The sequence below is a fragment of the Melospiza georgiana genome, chromosome 1 (assembly GCF_028018845.1).
Source record: "Melospiza georgiana isolate bMelGeo1 chromosome 1, bMelGeo1.pri, whole genome shotgun sequence".
Lineage (NCBI taxonomy): Eukaryota > Metazoa > Chordata > Aves > Passeriformes > Passerellidae > Melospiza > Melospiza georgiana.
Window position 1 is genome coordinate 7,254,657 of NC_080430.1, and position 17,930 is coordinate 7,272,586.

Sequence of the window (17,930 nt, forward strand, 5' to 3'; positions counted from 1 at the left end):
AAACTCTCAGTGGTCTAAAAAAGCCTTTAAAATAACATGGCCAAATTAACAATGCAAAAACTGGCTCTTTCTTTTCTATCAAGACAGTCCAAAGCAAGCAAAATGAAAAGAGACACATGAATTAAAAAAAAAAAAAAAAAGTAAGCAGAAAATATTCTTAAACAAATATTTATTTACATTATCAGTAATTTAAAACCCTCACTGACAGCATCTGGTAACAAGCCTTGAGATCAAGATTTTCTGCTTGTCCATAAAGTAGGTTCACAACCAACAGTACTTCCTCTGTTCTGCTCCACCAATGTATCCTTGTCTGAGAAGACCACATAAAGAGCACATGAAATGTGAGTTTACCAAGCTTTTATATTATTCTTTACCAACTAATATATTTGAAATTGATGCATTTCCAAGCCATTCACAGCACACCACAAGACAAAGAAGACTCTGCCATGCCATTAAAGAAAGAGACAACAGCATAGCCAGACATGAGCCAGCCCTTAGTGCTACATGAAAGAGCTCAGAGATTATTTCTTTAAATAATTTTGCTTACAGATCATTTATTTCTTCAGTTACCCTCCTATTTTTGGGCCCAGTTCTCTCCTAAAGGGTTTCTGGAAGACACAGGCAGAAATCTAAATTAGAACTCCTGCCAAATGTGTTTTGCACGGTCCTTTGTATAGATCTCTACCAGGATGCCTGATGCAAGGTTAATTACTCAAAATATGAACCAGGAAACATTGTGTAGCACTGAAATCCAGCATTTCCCAAAGCCTCATGCCTTGTACATCCCATCCCCTCTGCTCCCTCTAGAGCAATTCTGCAGTGAGCTGCTCCTCCTAAACTCACATCCCTGTGGGTTAGAGAACATTAACTGTGGCACACTGTTTGCCCAGGAGGCTGAGAGTGAAACTGATGAGAATTCTATCGGTTTGATTGAATTCCTCCTTGACAGAACACCACCAACAAAACAAACCCAGTTATGGCTATACCAGTACATTAAACACAGTTGGTGGTGGTGGCCTTGAGGCTGACAAGCACAGGACAGCTTCCATCCACACTATCTCATTCCCAAACTCCCACACAAACTGTGCTGGGAACAGCGTGGGGACCACAGGAAACCTTGGGAACTGTTTGGCAAAATGGTCAGAACTGGGTGAGAACCACTGGAACCGTGTGACAGCAGAGACAACACTGGGGACAACAGTGTCCAGCAACTCCAAACATTCCCAGCTGGGTTTTTCACGGCCATGGACATGGAGCTGAGTGCTTCGTGTGCCAGAACACCATTGCTGGCTACAGCCATGCCCCTCATCCATACAAAACAGTAGCACAGCCACAAATTAGCACAATTAGAAATGGAAAAAAAAATAAGGAAACTGAAATGATCAGTTGTTTTTATTTCAAAATTCCCTTTTCCAAGCTTTTCTTCACAATGAAAAGCATCTGGCCCATTTCTAAGTTCTAGTCTCATCCAGTTCAGTGGGCCACGGTAAGAAAAAAAATTGTCACTTTCTTTTATTACAAGGAAAAAAGCTGGAGGTGAAACAAACACATAAGCAACAGAGAATGGGAACCAGGGAAAAAGGAACTGGGGAGACTGGGAGAGAAAAATCTGAGGAAGCTGCTGAGGCTTTGGAATCAGCTAGCAGAAGTTTTCAGAGCACGTATCTCAGAGGGTAAGACGAGGCCTTCATCATCCATACGTCTAAAAGAAAACCAAAATATCAGAACAAACAGCCCAACATGTTTGTGAAAACGCTGAGGACAACTGTTTCACAAAGTTGAGGGTGCCAGAAGAGCAGTTACTTCACACTTCACTCTATTAGGGCAGGCTCCATTTTAAACATCTCAATGTGTACAGTGATTTGGCTGGAAGTGGTAACGAGAAGCACTCGCTGTGCCAAGGAAGGGGGAAAGCGAGAGCAGCAGAGAGGGAGAGCAAGTTTTTATCTTCAATTAGCTGAAAGAAGAAAAGCAAATTTCAACAAACTCTTTGAACTTGTTGCTAGAATCACTTGAGACTAAAATTTAAAGGAGGACTGGCAGTTATTGTACTGGAATGTGCACAATGGCAAAGTATTCCAAAGCAGGGGAGAGATAGGAAATGTATATGAACAATACAGGCTGCATAAAAGCAGCCAGTAATAAGGGTCTGAAACTAGAAAGAATCATATTAGGAATGGAAACAAGGGCATTTTAATGAACATAAAGGAACAGCATAAACTGTCAGGGATAAAAATCAGAAGAGATAAAAGCACAGCATGCAGTATTACCACTGTGCAGTATAAAAGGCAAACAAAGTTTCAGAAATATTTTAGAAGTAAGAAGTAAAACACAAAAGTCTGTACAAACAGTGTTTAGAAAGAACAAACGGATAACAAAACAGACTCAAATGCCATTTTCTGTATTTTAGCCTTCATAAAACAGATTTATTGTAGCTAATACTAGAAACTGATTTTGTTGCTAGACTAAATAATCAGAGAAATTCAAGTCAGCAGGACTGGAAGAATTTCACACAATGCTTAAGAAACAGAAGTAATCTCTAAGCCATGAGCAATCATCGTCCCTAATACAGTCCTGGTAAAAATGCCCTAAGACAGGCTGGCAACAATGAGCTATGGCACCCAGAGGGTTTTTCTTTGCAAATTCTTTTCAATCCATGTGGATGAACACTGCAAGAAAGTCCCATCCTCCAGAACTTACATGACGACATTGACACACACAGGAGAGTTACATACAAGACAGGGCAGGGGCTGCAAGTATTTTTGATGACAAGATCTTAACAAAAATCCTTCTGATAAATTGAGAAGTGGCTCATATCAACCAAGAGAAAATAAAGACTAGCAATCTTTTGAAGGATAAATCAGTTAGATCAATGTTATGTTGCTAAAGAGGTTAAGCTGGTTCAGTGCAGAACAAAGGAGACAATCACCTGAAAAAGTTTTGTATAAAAATTGTTCTCCATTTCAGCTGTGGAGCCTTAGCTGTGAGTAATACAAGACAAAAGTGGCTTAATCAGCAGTAAAGAATATTTATTTTATACTATACAAAATTAGTTACTGAAACCAATTGCCTAGAGGTACAGGGGAACTGCATTCACTAAATACTTCAAAAACAAGTCAGAGAACCATTTGTCAGAAATGGAACAGATACACAACACACAGAGGGATGAGCAAGATCACCCTCAAGTCTTTTCTGGCCATAGAGTTCCATTTATCTCTGCTGATACAAGAAAACTAAAATATTCCTTTTATTTAAAATAATTTCATTGTGCTTTTGAACTTCACGCTTCAGGTAAAAGAACCCTGAATAATTCACATTCTGGGTTTATGAAATGGCTTACTAATAAATCTCCCAAATTTTCAGACAGAATTACTCCTCTCTTTATTAGTAGCAATATGGAGCCATCCTTGTCTCTTGAGCCCTAAGAACACTGCAGACAGCCTGCACTGCCAGACAGAGCAGGGCAAGACACCATTCTTGGAACATCCAGGTTCCATGAACACTGGGATGCTCCAGAAGCCATTCTGGATTAGCTGCAGCTTCCAGACTCACATCACTAAGAGCCACCTCAGATGTCAGTAAATGTTCAGGGGCAGACACTGCACATTTGGACCACATTTTCACTACCAAAAATCCTTTTATCTTACTGTGCCATACAACTGACTCAATTGTACATGCTCCAAGGAATATAAATATATAATAGGCAAAGTAAAAAAATGGTAATTTTTTCTAAAGCTGATTTTTTTTTCCTGAGAGCCTCATTAAAACTAGTTTTGGCAAGACTTTATTTTCAGTAATAATGCAGTAGAAGAGAAAAACTCCTCATTTTCCCTCCCCCTACCCAATGCCAGAAGTCTGGGTGGAAACATCCTAGTTTGATAGTGCTTCCAGCAGTTTCTTCAAGAAAGGCAATTAGAATGTTGATAAATACAGCACTGAAAATTAGTAATTATAAGTGTATATGGGAATGGCTGGCAATAGGATTGGGTGCACATGTGATTTAGTAGTAAAAATACTTCCCCAAAAAAAAAGTGAAAATATTCTGAAAGAAGCAAGACCTCATTTGATTTCATTATAATGCCTATATATTGATATACTTGTAGGAAGGAGCTTCGAGGATACCAGAAATTATTGTTAACATAAAATATTTTACTTACATTGTTTCGGAGGATGCTTTAAACACTGAATTTAAGAATGCTTCCCAGGATCAAAGTGAGAACTGAAATTCCTCATTTGACCAATGCCAATGTCTGAGGCAAGGAAGATGAGAGAACAACTCCTCTGTCTATATGCTGTGAAGAACCCTCTCAACACCACCATTCCTTTTTGAACAACCAGCCTGTAAAAACCTCCACCTCCTGAATATTTCCTCCTCTAGTGGAAAGCTCACAGGAGTCAGCCTGGAACCCAAAATCCCCCCAATTTCAGGGAGCCAAGGCTGCCCTTGGCAGGGAGCGCTGCAGGCTGGCGGTGCTGCCGGGAGCTGCAGCTCTGCCTCCTCCACAGCCGGGCCCTTGCTCTGGCCTCCTCCTCCTCCTCCTCCTCCCTCGTGCTATCACAAACACGTTCCTTTGCCAGGTTAGCCCCAGCCCGGCTCAGTTTCCCAGCCCAGCTGGGTCAGCACAGGGGAGAGAACAAACAGCTGGTAGCAGAGGGAGGGCAGAGCTGCTGCTCCTTTTGGCTGCCAGAACCTGCTGAAGATTTATGGTGTTTGGGGAAAATAACCACCTGATGCACTCCACACACTCACAGCCCATGTCTCTTTAAGTAATAAATATTCTAGGTTTTAAGGGTTTTGCTGCTTTATCTCACCTGCTTTCAAAAGCACCAGCGCTCTCAGAAGAACTTATTCAGGGTAGTTCTTGAAACAAGTGCCCAAAGTTATTGTGACTAACAGAGGAATGGCATGAACAGCACTGTCTAGTGCCATCCTTCCAGTGGTGGGAAAAAAAGAAAAAAAAGAACAAAAAATGCAGAATTCAGTACAAGTTACCAAAAGTACAAGTTACAAGCAAAAAAGTAGCAAAATCTTGTTCCCCTGTATTTATCCAAACTATATGAACCATGCAGATTGTTAGAACTGGTGATCAAATATATTTAACATAGGAGAAAAGCTTTCAATATTTCCTGGAATTGTCAGTCACCTAATTATTTAGCAATTAGTAACATTTTAGAGTACCTATGACAGCATTCATTGAAAAGTTAATTTCACAGCATTAGTGTATAACAACACTGAATAAGGGAGTGATCATTAGTGGTGGATAAGGAAATTCTTTTTCCCTGGTAATACATAACCCTGCTACTCCTCCAATATTGCTGAGATGCAAGGAGTTAAAAACAACTCCAGCCTGAGAAAGGGAGAGCTCACCCATTCTCAGCAAGCCAACTGCCTTGGAAAACCATCTCTGAGCTGAAATGATGACAAAGAATAGAAATGTCCATTTCCAATTACTTATCTTACGAAAGAACAATGACAAGAAGTCAGTAGGAGTTAACATGCTAACAAGAAAAAAAAATCCACAAGCAAAGTCAAGAAAATGGAACTGTTTTTATTGTTTTAAGCTGGGAAAAGTCTCCAGTGTCACTGCACACAGGATGAAGAGATGTCTGGTGTGTAGATGGCTCAGAGCAGCAACCAAGGGACTGGGCAAGACATTCCTGGTGACCAATATGCTGAGATTTCAGCCAGCCATCACACTGGATCTGTCTGACAGCTCTTGGAAGTCCTCTCATGACAAGTGCTACAGAAGTTCAGTGGATCATTAAATACAAACATAGAGAAACTAACAACTGAAATGTTAAAAAAAAACAAGTCTCAAAGAGTCCTTCACAGCAAGTCTGTTTCAAACTGTTTCAAACATCTATTTCCAGCATTCAGCTTAACTTCACTCACCCTTAAGACACGAGTAAAGACTCTACATAAATCTGTATTTTAATAATTTTGTGGTAAAACAATTCTATAAACCCTATTCATCACACAAGCAATTATCAAGAACTGAAAAATCTGAAGATTAATACAGATATCATTCATCTCCTGAGCACTGTGAGCCAGGCTCCTGTGCAAAAAATCCATAAAGCAGCTGGGGAATTGCTCGGTAATTCAAATACTGTGGAGGAAGTCACAGAACATGGGCTGCTGAAGAAAATGGCACAAAGCTCAGCCCTGTTCTGCAAAGAGCCAACTTGAATCCTCACACCTCATCTCCTCCTCACTCTGTGTTCCACTATGTGCCTTCTGGCTTTTGGCCAAGCAGTTTGATACACGTGGCTTGTAGAGGCCAGTGTTTGCTTTAACACATTAACCCTTCACTGTGCAACAGTTGAACAAAGCTTGTCCATCAAAAAACCTCAGTCCTGCCAGGTAGGGATGACCTCCCCTGACTGTGATCTTGTTTAGGAACGTTTTTATTCTACAACACAACATACATCTTACATTTGCAAATGTTAAATTTTGAATTGAGAAAAGGGCAGGCAAGTAAAGACACAAGTATCACACAGAAGGTGTGTGATGAACTAAAGAAACACAGCTGAGCTATAAAGCTCCATCCAACACTTCAAGCTTCTTTTGAAATGAGAATAGGTATCTTTCAATATTGGCCTACCCTAATGCAAATGCAACTAAAGTGATGATTAAAAAAATCTCAAATAATAACTTCCTGGCAGAAATACTTATGCTTAAGGGTCCTCAGACCTTAACCCATCTGCACATGTGGACTTTGAAAACCTTCTCTGCTTACATTGGCCAAAATAATGAAAAACTACTATGGAAATGAAAACATGAGTAATTAAAAAGGATGCACAAAATGTTCTCCACAATTTTGAAACCATTATTATATTATGCTTTAAACTACAGACGTTTGCAAAAATAATTGATAGCATACATCAAGATCTCATGGATGCTGAAAATAGTTTAAAGTGAGCTTAGACACTGATCTATAAAGGGTCATAATCAATGAGACTTCTGCTAATTTTGCTAAGAAACTGCATCTGTTTGTGCTGCTTATAATCTGTAGAGATTAACAAAGCTTTGCTACTTAAAAATTATTACAAAAATGTTTACTGGCCCTGTACAATACTATTGTAATACATTTTGATGAACAACCAGTTGTTCATGCACAGTCAAAACAAAACTCTTCCTCTAGAACTTCTTTCCAAGCCCATTTCTATCCTTCAGGTCCCTACCCTGGAACTTTAGGTATAATCCAAGCAAGAGTTAAATTCCCAAGATTTCAGGCCATACAGTGAGGTGGCACCTAATTTCCATGTTTCCTCTACAATCCTAGCAAGAGTTCTTTTAACCATGCATCTGAAAGCTTCTTTCTTCTCCATCACATCCCGGCTTTAGTAATGCAACTTTATTATTTTTTTCAACTTTCATAAATTCAGTCTTTCTACCTTTTAAGGCAGAAAGGCAATACTACAAAAATATTTTCTTCATTCTTCATGCTTTGATTTCAGTTCTCTGTATTCTTCCTGATGCACCATAGCATGAACAACCTCCTTGCTCTAAATTTCAAGGCTCTGCATGGCCTGTTCTTGCTCCACCTCTTAAATTTGAGTTGCTGCTCTGTACAGATATCCCCTTGTCAAAATGTAAGGAAGAAAACAGGAGTGTTGGCCTGGCAGGAAAGCAGCTTTCTGTGAAAATCCTCAGGGTGACAATGCCACCCTGCTTTAAATATACCCTCCAAGTCGGATGCCTGTGAATCACTCACTCCCCGATGCTGAGACAGCCAGGGCACTCGAACTCCTGCACGTTCTTTTGCTCACAGCATTCTCACAGCTCCCTTGTGCTTTCCCAATACATTTCTTACATTTACATGCTGCCTTATCTTTACATTCAAATTAAGAAATTGTTTGTGCAGGAACAACCTTTGCTTATGCATTTGTACTGCGTGTAGTGTAATGGTGCCCTGGCCTCTAGGCACAATTACAATATAAATAATAAAAATGAACTGTTCACCTAAGATCAACTCTCCTGACAGTGCCACTTGAAGCTACATCCTTCAAACAAGGACAAAAGGCTGTTCTAGCACCACACTCCACCATCTGTACCTCTCTCCAGGTATTGATGACACGGATTCCCAGCTCTTCACCTACAGGAAGCCTCCACTGTTCCCTGTTGTTATCTGTGCCCACAGCACCAGTGGAGTTTTTACTGATAACCAGGCAAAATGCAGAGTGAGATGTGGGCAAGCACTGTCCTGCTGAAGGACCCTCTGTTCCCTTAACATCAGCCTGCTCCTGGGAAGGGCTGAGAATCCCTGGCATCTCACAGGAGCAGGTTCAAGGCAGTTCTCCATCTGTCTGCTTAAACTCATCAAATTTGCTTAAAAACACGGCCTTCAAAGAAGGTAAAGTACCAACCTAAAGCACTCTCCAATATGGCACTGCTGTTTAATGGAGGCATCCATAGCTGAGGAATTATTCCATTCTGGCTTTGCCAGTTTAATGCAGGGCTCTTCATTTTATCATTACTTAGACTGCACTTAGACTGAACATTCAGTGGAACATTTCCTATAATGGGATAAAGCAGTTGAACAATTTGACTGGCTAATAGTGATTTAGACATGTGATTACAGTACAGAAAATGGTCTGACATATGCTCTTTTATCTGGTTTACATGAGGCACAGTAATCCAACTGGAAAGCACACAAGTGAAAAGGAAGACAGGACCAAGCACTCTGAAGGAAAAAATAGAAAATAGTTTAATTGTCTCATTTCTGTATTTGCTAGGCTAGTTGTAATCTGTATTTTGTAAATAGGAAAACTTAGAAAATAAAACCATTTTCTTCCCAAAATGGATGCAACTACAAACCACCAGTCTATACCTATGTTGTGCAGGTTAGAAAATAGCATTTTTTTACAAAACCCTAGCTTCAAAAGCATTTATGAACCATGTCATAATGCCTTTACCAAAAGTACAGGATTTGCAGAAAGATGCAGCAGGACATGGAGCACCACGCCAGCCAGGAATAATCAGAATGTGAACAAAAAGAGTATTGATTCATTTCAATTTTTGTCTCAGCTAATTTAATTTCCCACTTTCACACAAACACTTATAATCATGTCAGCATAAGCTCATATTTTACAGGAATATTTTATTTCTTCCTAAACCTAGCCAACAACATTCCCATGACACCAAAAACCTAACTGAAGGCAAGGAATTACCTCTTTAACACACACTTTTTTCCCCTCAAGAGTGCATACACAATCTCAAACTGGCCTAACAAGATATGTCAATTTTCACACGTAACACTATTTAGGTATTTTGGGCAGACTGGTACATTTCAGGTGAATTTGCATTTTTCTTGAGAAAAATTTCCCTCAAAATAAAACATTCAAAGGTTTCCTATGCAAGGTTTGGATTCTGTAAGTAAAAATAAAACCAAAGTATGTAAAGCTAAGCATAAAGGAGATGAATGCAAGAACTTCACCACGTGTATGTTTGCCAACTACTTTCAACGACCGCTATATTAAAAATTCTATCAGGAAAATACAAAAGATAATGAAAAGAGGGAGCTGTAAACAACACACCTTCCCCAAAACCAGAGGGGACATGAAAATCTTGGCAGGCAAACTTTCATCAATGACAACAACAAAAAAAAAAATCGCATATCCCAAACTAATGATAGTTCTATCCTGGGATACTTATGTGTTTGTAAAAACAAACGCATATAAAAGATGCACGGTCTTCGCATGTGGTTAGGTCCAGCCCAGCAGAATCCCTTGTCATGTTGTGGACTTCCACTGTGACCTTATGGTCGGGCTTGACCTTAAAAGTCTTTTCCAGCCGAAATGATTCCGGCACGGGAATCGGCGGCGATGTTTGGGGTGGGCGTTCAGGGAAGCGCCAGGACAAACACGGCAGTGACAAAACCGAGCGCGTCCCCCAAAACAAAGGGAACAACCTCTGAACCCCGAGGCTGGGACAGAGCGCGCAGCGCAGGGGCTGCTTTGGTCACCTCCCGACGTTCCTCGGCCAAACGTGCCGCCCAGCTTTGCCCTATTACCGCTGCCATCAGCTATGCCATGGCAAGCTCCATCCTACTCAAAAATAACCCGCGGGGAGCGGAGCCAGCGCGGCAGCGGCGCTTCCCAGGGCCTCTCCCCGAGCGCAGCCCGGCCCTGCACCCCGGGCAGCGGCAGCGCGGCCACCCCCGCTCGCTCCGCGGGCAGCGCTGCCCGGCCCGGCCCGGCCCGGCCCGGCGGGATCCCCGCCCGAGGCTGCGGGAGCGGGGCGGCCCCTGAGGAGCGCCCGGCGGGGCGGGGGGGGCGCTGAGGCGGGCGAGCGCCCGCGCCCCCGGCGGGGAGAGGCCGCGGCCAAGGGAGAGCTGCCAGCGGCTGGGAACGGGCTCCCCCCGCCATCCTCCGCCCCCTCCCTCCGTGTGTTTGTTGTGCTTCGGCACCGTCCCGCCGGCGCGTCCCCTCCGTGCGGCGGCCGCTGACAGCTCCCCCCGCGCCGCCGAGAAACTCCTGCCTCAACTCTGCGTGTGCGCGGGGGGTGCGGGGGTGTCCTCGCCGCCACCCGCCGAGAACCGTGTTTTCCTTCCCAAAAAGAGGAGGGGAAGGGGGGGGCATAACGAGGGAAAGCGACGAGGAACTACCGGCAGCGCACAGGGAGTACCCAGGCGACGCTGAAAGCAGCCGAGCGTCCTGGAAGGGAACGGACCCAAAAAGAAGGGGGAAGGTGCAAAGGCGAGGGGAAAAGGAGGAAGAGGGTGGAGGGGGAAGAGCTAAAGAGAAACTCCGAAGAAGGAGGGGAAGAAAGGAATAGGGATGATGAAAGAAAAGTGGAAAAGGGAGAGCAGGCGGAGGAAGACAAAGGTGAAAAAGGAGGAGGAGGAGGGGAAAGTGCAAAGGGGAGAGGAGGGAAGAAAGAAGGGCCCTTCTCAAAATGGCATTAGGCAGAGGGAGGGGGCGACGAGTAGCGAGTCTCCACTGACAGCTCTGCCTGCGCCTGGCCGCCTGCCCCGGCCCCTCTCTGCCTCGCACACACAAACGCTGAACTTACTTCTTTCTGGCTCTCTGGAAAGGGGAAGCGCCATCTTTGCGAGGCCGGCCCCTAGGTCTTTTGTCTGTGGCTGCTGCTGCTGCTGCTGGGGGGGGAGCTCCAGGCTCGGGGGGCTGCTGCTGCTGCTGAGGCGGCTCCACCACCGCCACCACCAGACTCTTGTCCTCCGTTGACATCCTAGTCAGCAGGACGAGAGAGACACATGGATGATGATGATGAGGATGAAGATGAGGATGGTGATGGGGATCCCGATGCTCCTCCTGCTCCCGCGGCTCCTCTCCTCCTCACCTCCGCCTCCTCCACCTCCGCCTCGCATCGCTGGCCTCAGCCGCCGCCGACCAGCACAGGTAGCAGGGGGAGCAGCATGGGGAGAGCAGGAGGAGGAGGGGAGGGGGGGGGCGAAGAGAAAGCGCAGAGGACGGAAGGAAGGGTCTCACACACAATAACACCCTCCCCGGGCTCGGCGGGGTCTCTCGGGGCTGGGGGAGGTGAAGAGAGCGAGCGACAGAGACGCGGCTGGTCCCGCCGCTGGGCGCCCCCGCTCAGAGGCCCCGGGCGCTGGCGGCGGCTCCGGCTGCTGCGCTGCCCGGCTGCGGCGGCCGCCGCTTCATTGTACCCTGGCCCTGCGCCCTCCCCCCGCGCAGAGCCCCCGGGGGCGGAGGAGGAGCGGGCGGCGGCAGCGGAGGCGGCGGGGGCCGAGGCCGAGCGGAGGAAGTTTTGACAGCTCCAGCTGTTGTGTGTGTCGAGGGGCTGAGTCCGGCCGGGCTTCGCGTCCCCTTCCCAGCCGGGCCGGGAGCAGGAAGTTTAACTTTGGGGAAAGAAGGAGGAGGAAGGGTGAAAAAGGGGGAGGAGGAAGGGGGAGGAGGAGGCGGCGCCCTGCCCCCTCCCCGCGGGGTGGAGAAGGGATCCCGGCGCTGCCCTGGTGTGTAACCCCCGCCTCCCCGACTCCCTTCCCCCCCGCCAGTGCGACACATAGACACAGCGACCGACCGCCCTCCTCCTCCTCCCCTGCCGCGGCCCCACACTGCGCCTGCCCCGCCCGCCCACCGCCCGTCCCCCGGCGCAGACACCCATCCGCCGCCTCGCCGACCTCACGGGCTGGGCTGGGGCCGCGCCGGGCTGCGGGGAAACCGCGGAGCGGGGTCCGGACGGGACGCGGCGCCACGGGGAGCTCCGCGCACCGCACCCCGCACCGCGCCCCGGCCGCTGCCCCAGCGCTCCCCCACCCTCTCCCCGCCCTTGTTATTTCTTTTTATTTATTTCCCCGTGGAAAAGGAAAAGCCCCTCCTGGCTGCGAGCGGCGGCTCCCCGCACACGGGCTGCGCTCCGCAGGACGCGGCTCCGGGGGTAGCGCTCGGTGCCCGCCCCGGCGGCGCTCGCCCCCCGAGCCCCGCGCTGCCCCCGGGGAGGCGGCCGGAGCCCGGCGGCGGGAGCGCTCCCCTTCCCCCCGCCGCGCGTCTGCGGCTCGGGGCGGTGCAGGCGGGGGGAGCCGCGGGCGCCCCGGGGGATGGGAAGGAGGGAGGGAGCAGAGTTCAGCGCTGTGTGCGAGGGAGACAAAGTCTGGGGAGCGTGGCCGCTTTCCAGCAGCTCCGGCTGGAACAGCTGCGGGCGCTCGGGGCGGGGGGGGCTCCCCGGGCAGGGGCCCGGCTGGCTGGCTGCCTGCCCGCCCGGCTGCGGGGCGGGGTTAAGCCTCATTACACGGGATTTAACGTGTCCCGGAGGCCAGCGGGGACTCGGGCTCCGAGGGGAGGCGGGGGAGCGCCGCGGCCTCGCAGCCGGAGAAAAGTCCGGCCACGGGGCGAGGAAGCGGCCGCGCCCCCGGCCTTTCCTGCGGGCGCTGCCCCGACGCGCTCCGCTGCCCGCGGCGGGAGCGGCTCCAGCGGAGCGCGGCCGCCGGCCCGGGGCCCCCGCCCCAAGGGCACCCCTGAGCCGCCCCCGCGGGGCCCCAGCCCGGCCCGCTCTCCCGCCTTCCCTCCCTGCCGGGGCCGCCGCGGAGGGAGCGGGGTCGGGGCGCGGATGCTGAATCACGAAGCGGCGCGCACGGACCGAGGAGCGGCGCGGTGACTCGCGCTGGGCGGGCGGCTTCGGGAACTTCGCCGGACTTGCAGACGTGGTGGGGAGCGATAGCCCCAAGGGTGCGACTGAACACAGCCCGGGAGCGTGTTACCCGTGGCCTTTGGGTTTCTGTTTGATTCCCAGTTGATAAAATTACCTGGGGTATCACTCAGGTACAAAGAAGGAAGGAGAGCTGATGTTAGTAGCTATTTTTTTTTTAAGTAAAAATAAACACAAAGCAATCCAGACCTTTACACTGCTTTTCCTTCCCCAATTTTTCACTTGTCAGCATCAGAATACAGAATTAAATGGTGTGCTGTGGCAAAGAGGACTTTTGCTGGCCTGTTCAGAACCTTTTCATAACAAAACCTTTGTTGATTCCTTTTCTAGGTTTCCGAGTAATTAAATAGACCTTTGTGACATTTTCATATAATGTATGAAATACATTAGAAAGTAATACATTTGTCTCCACTTACATACATATAAAATTATATGGAGCCATCCCTATTGTTCAACCATGCAAGGAGAGCAGCTGGATTGTTGGTATGGCTTTCTTGGCCCTCTCACTGAAGATGTACTCATTTATGCCAAATAAAAAAATACATCCTGAGTAAAATGTTTGTGTTATGAAGTCTGTAAATGACAGCATGGGTATACTGCTCATACAGTTTCAGATACGGGATTTTAATGTGTTTACATGTTGTCTGACAGAATAAAGTGCCTTCAAATTTTGTTAACTCAGGCAAGTGAGCGTAATTTAACTGAAAACATTGAACGCTACACAGGCCCAGGCTTGGGTGGAGTAGAGAGAAAAAGGGCAGGGAGAGGGAAGGAAGAGGCCAGTGCCTCTGCCCAGTGGGATGGCTGGTGTGGCATTTGCTGGAGGTGCCAGGTTGCCATCTGCTCTGCTGACACAAATGTTCATCTCCTGACGGGCTGGCTGTGCGTGAGCCGACCCAGCGCTCATGCGCCACGGCCTGGGAGAGCCTCGGACGTGTCAGAGCCACTCTGCGTGTGCAAATTGATTGGAGCTGTGACATGTGAGCACACCGTGGGCTCTCATCAACTGCTTGGTGTGTGGGGAATAGCTGCCAGAAATCTCTGGGTTCACTTGTCTCTGCGTTGTTCATCCAGTCCCCCCATGGAAATGTTTTTAATACCTTTAGATCACCTCCAGTGGTTGAGCTTTGGGACGTGTGTCTTATACAAAAACGTGTAATTCAAATTTTTAATTTTTTTTCTCTTTGTTAATACATTAATTATGTGTATATGTGTCTACCACAATGTAAAATGGGAGTGGAGGCAGGAACTAAGTCAACACTGGCGTAGTGTGGTCTAGCACAGGAGAGAACTAGGGACGTAGCCCATGAGTTCTGCTGCTGTGCCTTATCTCCTTACGTGTCCAAACGCAGCCGGGCAGGTCTGTGCTGTGAAGGGCTGCAGCCGCTGCCGCGGCAATCAAAGGTGAGAAGAGCTGAGCAGGACTGAGAGAGGCTGGAGAGCAGGAACCTGAGGCGGAGATGGAATTGTAGCAAACTCTATTTGCTGTCACTCGGAGCAGGCAGAGGGACGAGCCGGGAGACGTGTCACCACACATAAATCCAGCGTGGGAGTGCTCTGTTGATTCAGGATATTTGAACAGTTCTGTCAGGAAAATTTTTACGTTTATACCTTGGCCACACTAACCACCTATTATAAATTTTCGCTGTCTGGAAAACACACGCTTTTGGAGCAAATATATAATATTGAATGAACAGGTTGTCTGCTTTACTCAGTGTTAAGAGATCCTCTAGCTCATTGTAAACTAACTCAGGTGAGCTGACACACCTGGTTTTTTTTAAACTGTCATGGGCAGGCAGCATTGAAACTTTCAACTGGAATTTTACATTCTAGCCTTCCTTAAAATAAACATTTCTGTAGTTTTGGAATTGTTTCTGAAACGTAAGCGAGATCCTTGCAGTTCTGATTAAACAAGGCATGCTAGTGGTTTTAACTCCAAAACATCCTAAATTGTCCCAATGTGCTTAATAACAAATACTTTCATAACAGAAGAAGCTGAAGACAGGATGTTGTCTCAAATCAGCTAGTTAAGGAAAATTATTCTGTTACAATTAAAGGAAAATGACAACTGGAATGTAAATATAATTTTGTCTTTATACAACTAAAGTGGTGTATGGAACATAAATAATAAGAAAATTATTCTGGATTATATAAGGAATGGGATCCAGATACTTTCTGGTTTATGACATTTATTCAGAACTCTGCCAGTTTAATGACCATCCATCACTCTACATGAACCAAATAAAAGTTTAATTTTTGTTTTCTTCGCACTCGTGTTCCCATTGCAGAAACGTCAAAGTTATCACAAAAGCTGCATTTAAGCTACATCAGCATCATGCTAACATTTCAAATGTTCAGTATATTGAACCACTTTGTCTTACCCTGTGCTAAATTGATAATTGACTGTGTTCAACATCTGCTTACTTCAGTGTGCTGCTCTGAAAAGTGCAGACAGTTTGGTGCTGCTGCACATCCCATCTGGTTCTCCTTGTAGCAAACTTCAGGATGAAGGTGCAGGGGCAGCTGAGTGCAGCAACCACATCAGCTGCCTGTGATATTTGTTTTACATCTGCATTTATATTCACCCAAGCAGCCCAGAAATAGCCAAATTACTGGATTTTTTTTTCAGTAATAAAAAACCAAGACCGAGATAATTTAAAAGAGTTCTAGACAAAGCCTAAATCAAGTGACAAAATCAGGATTACATCATACAAATACGTGACTTCTGGTTAATTTGTACTAAACTTGGCTGAGCTACAAAAAATGTTAGCATATGCTAATTGTCGTATGCTAACCAATGTGTTGTGGAAGCCTAGTTTAAAACTTGAAATGTTTGTTTCTTCTTTTCATCAGTTTTGCTTGCTTGTCATCTCATGGATCTGCCTTACTTCAGGCAGCAGCCCAGCCTGGGCAGTGGGTATGAGACACACACACCCTTCCTTGAGCACTGGGGACTTTCCCAGCAGTTTGGGGGGATGCTTTTTGCTGCCATGGTGGGGGAAAAGCCTCAGTTCTCATCCTGAGCAGCATTCCCAGACAGCTGGAGAATCCCAGAGTTACCAGGGGCTCTGGAGCAGTGCACATAGTGGAGGTCCAGTTTGCCTAGAATCCATCTCACTGCTCTCTTTGGGGACATTCACAGCCCACGAGGAAAAACCATTTCATTCTAGTTGGTGTTCTCTCACCTGCTCCCCTCTGTGAAATATCCTGATTTCTGTTGGGCAGCAGCTGCACCCCACACAAATGGATCCAGAGTTTGTAGGGATGTGGGGCTGACACAGGCCAGGCTCCCCATCCCTGCCTGTTTCCCATCCTTCCCTGCTCCCCATCTTTCCCTGCTGTCCATCCCTGTGAGCTTCCCATTCCTGCCTGTTCCCCATCCCTCCCATTCTCCATCCCTGCCAGTTCCCCATCCCTGCCTGCTCCCCATCCCTGCCAGTTCCCATCCCTGCCAGCTCCCCATCCCTGCCTGCTCCCCCTCCCTGTGAGCTTCCCATCCTTCCCTGTTCCCCATCTTTGCATGCTCCCCCATCCTTCCCTGCTCCCCATCCCTACCTGCTCCCCATCCCTGTGAGCTCCATCCCTCCCTGCTCCCTCTCCCTGCCAGCTCTCCATCCCTTTCTGTTCCACATCCCTCCCTGCTCCCCATCCTTGCCTTTCCCCATCCTTGCCTGCTGTGTATCCCTCCCTGCTGTCCATCCCTGTGAGCTCCCCATCCTTCCCTGTTCCCATCCCTACCTGCTCCCCACCCTTCCCTGCTCCCCATCCCTCCCTGTTCCCCATTCCTGCCAGCTCCCCATCCCTGCCAGCTCCCCATCCTTCCCTGCTCCCCATCCCTGCCAGCTCCCCATCCTTGCCTTCTCCCCATCCCTACTCCCCATCCTTCCCTGCTCTCCATTCCTGCCAGTTCCCATTCCTCCCTGCTCCCCATCCATCCCTGCTGCCCCTGCCCTCTCAGAGTGTTCTGGAGGCAGCAGTGCCCAGGCTGTGATGGATGTGCTGCCTCACACCTTTGCACCTCAGCCTCACCAAACCCTAAGGCCTTTTCAACATATTAAGCTCCTTTGACTGGGCTAATGTGACTGAGAAACACACCTTTTTTATCCATTAAGATGAGGCCAAAAATGTTAAGTGCTCAAGATGCAAGCCCCTAGGGCTTGTCTATATATCGAGTTATTACACGTGGAGGCTTTTATCTTCATAAAAAAATGTTCTTTTTGTGCACGCCAGAGTGTGAATTTTAAACCAGTGGTTGTAGTATAATCCTCATGTAGACTCACTCATCCTGGCATTTCTGGCTTTTTTTCTTCTTTTTTTTAGATTAAGTCCAATTTCTTTTATTTATTTAGTGAAATCAAAAAAAGATACTCTGAGTGATTTTGTCCATATGAGGAATTATGCTTGCCTACCTCTGGTAGTAGCATTAATAATACCTTCCTATATGGAGAAGCTTTGTCTATTAGGAATGTTAATTTTGCACATGTTTGCACTTATTTGCATTTGAATCATCTTATTTTTACAAGTGGTAGCTGAGGCACTCTACTGAAATTCATTAAGTTATTCCAAACTGAGGCCATGATCCTGGGGATGCTAAATTAGGCAGATAAGTAACTAGATGCATAAATAGGTTCACTGAAGACAACTACCTCCTGATTAAAGTTTGTTCTGTCTTGAAACATTTGCAGAAATGCTTAAATTCTTCCCAAACTTGCAATTTATATAACTTTTTCTTAGAAGAAACAATGAACTGTGCTATGTATTTTTTTAGCATCCCTGTGAAGTCACATAAATATCTACAAGT

At 47.0% G+C, this 17,930-nt stretch overlaps 2 protein-coding genes across 8 annotated transcripts in view; one reads left to right on the plus strand and one right to left on the minus strand.

Moving 5' to 3' along the window:
• KMT2C (lysine methyltransferase 2C) overlaps positions 1-11,370 on the minus strand; it is a 189,354-nt gene extending 177,984 nt beyond the window's left edge. For 6 of the 7 annotated variants that reach the window (XM_058045091.1, XM_058045118.1, XM_058045081.1 and 3 more), the window contains exon 1: positions 11,015-11,355. In XM_058045091.1, coding sequence (XP_057901074.1) covers positions 11,015-11,190 — 176 coding nt within the window. In that variant the 5' untranslated portion in view covers positions 11,191-11,355. Of the gene's footprint in view, positions 1-11,014 lie in introns of all 7 variants that reach the window. The other variant, XM_058045054.1, reaches the window with a different exon arrangement.
• The window catches only part of ACTR3B (actin related protein 3B), a 103,147-nt gene continuing 96,559 nt past the window's right edge, over positions 11,343-17,930 (plus strand). Inside the window, exon 1 of the mRNA XM_058045163.1 lies at positions 11,343-11,361. The gene's annotated coding sequence lies outside the window, so the exon portion shown is untranslated. The remainder of the gene's footprint in view (positions 11,362-17,930) is intronic.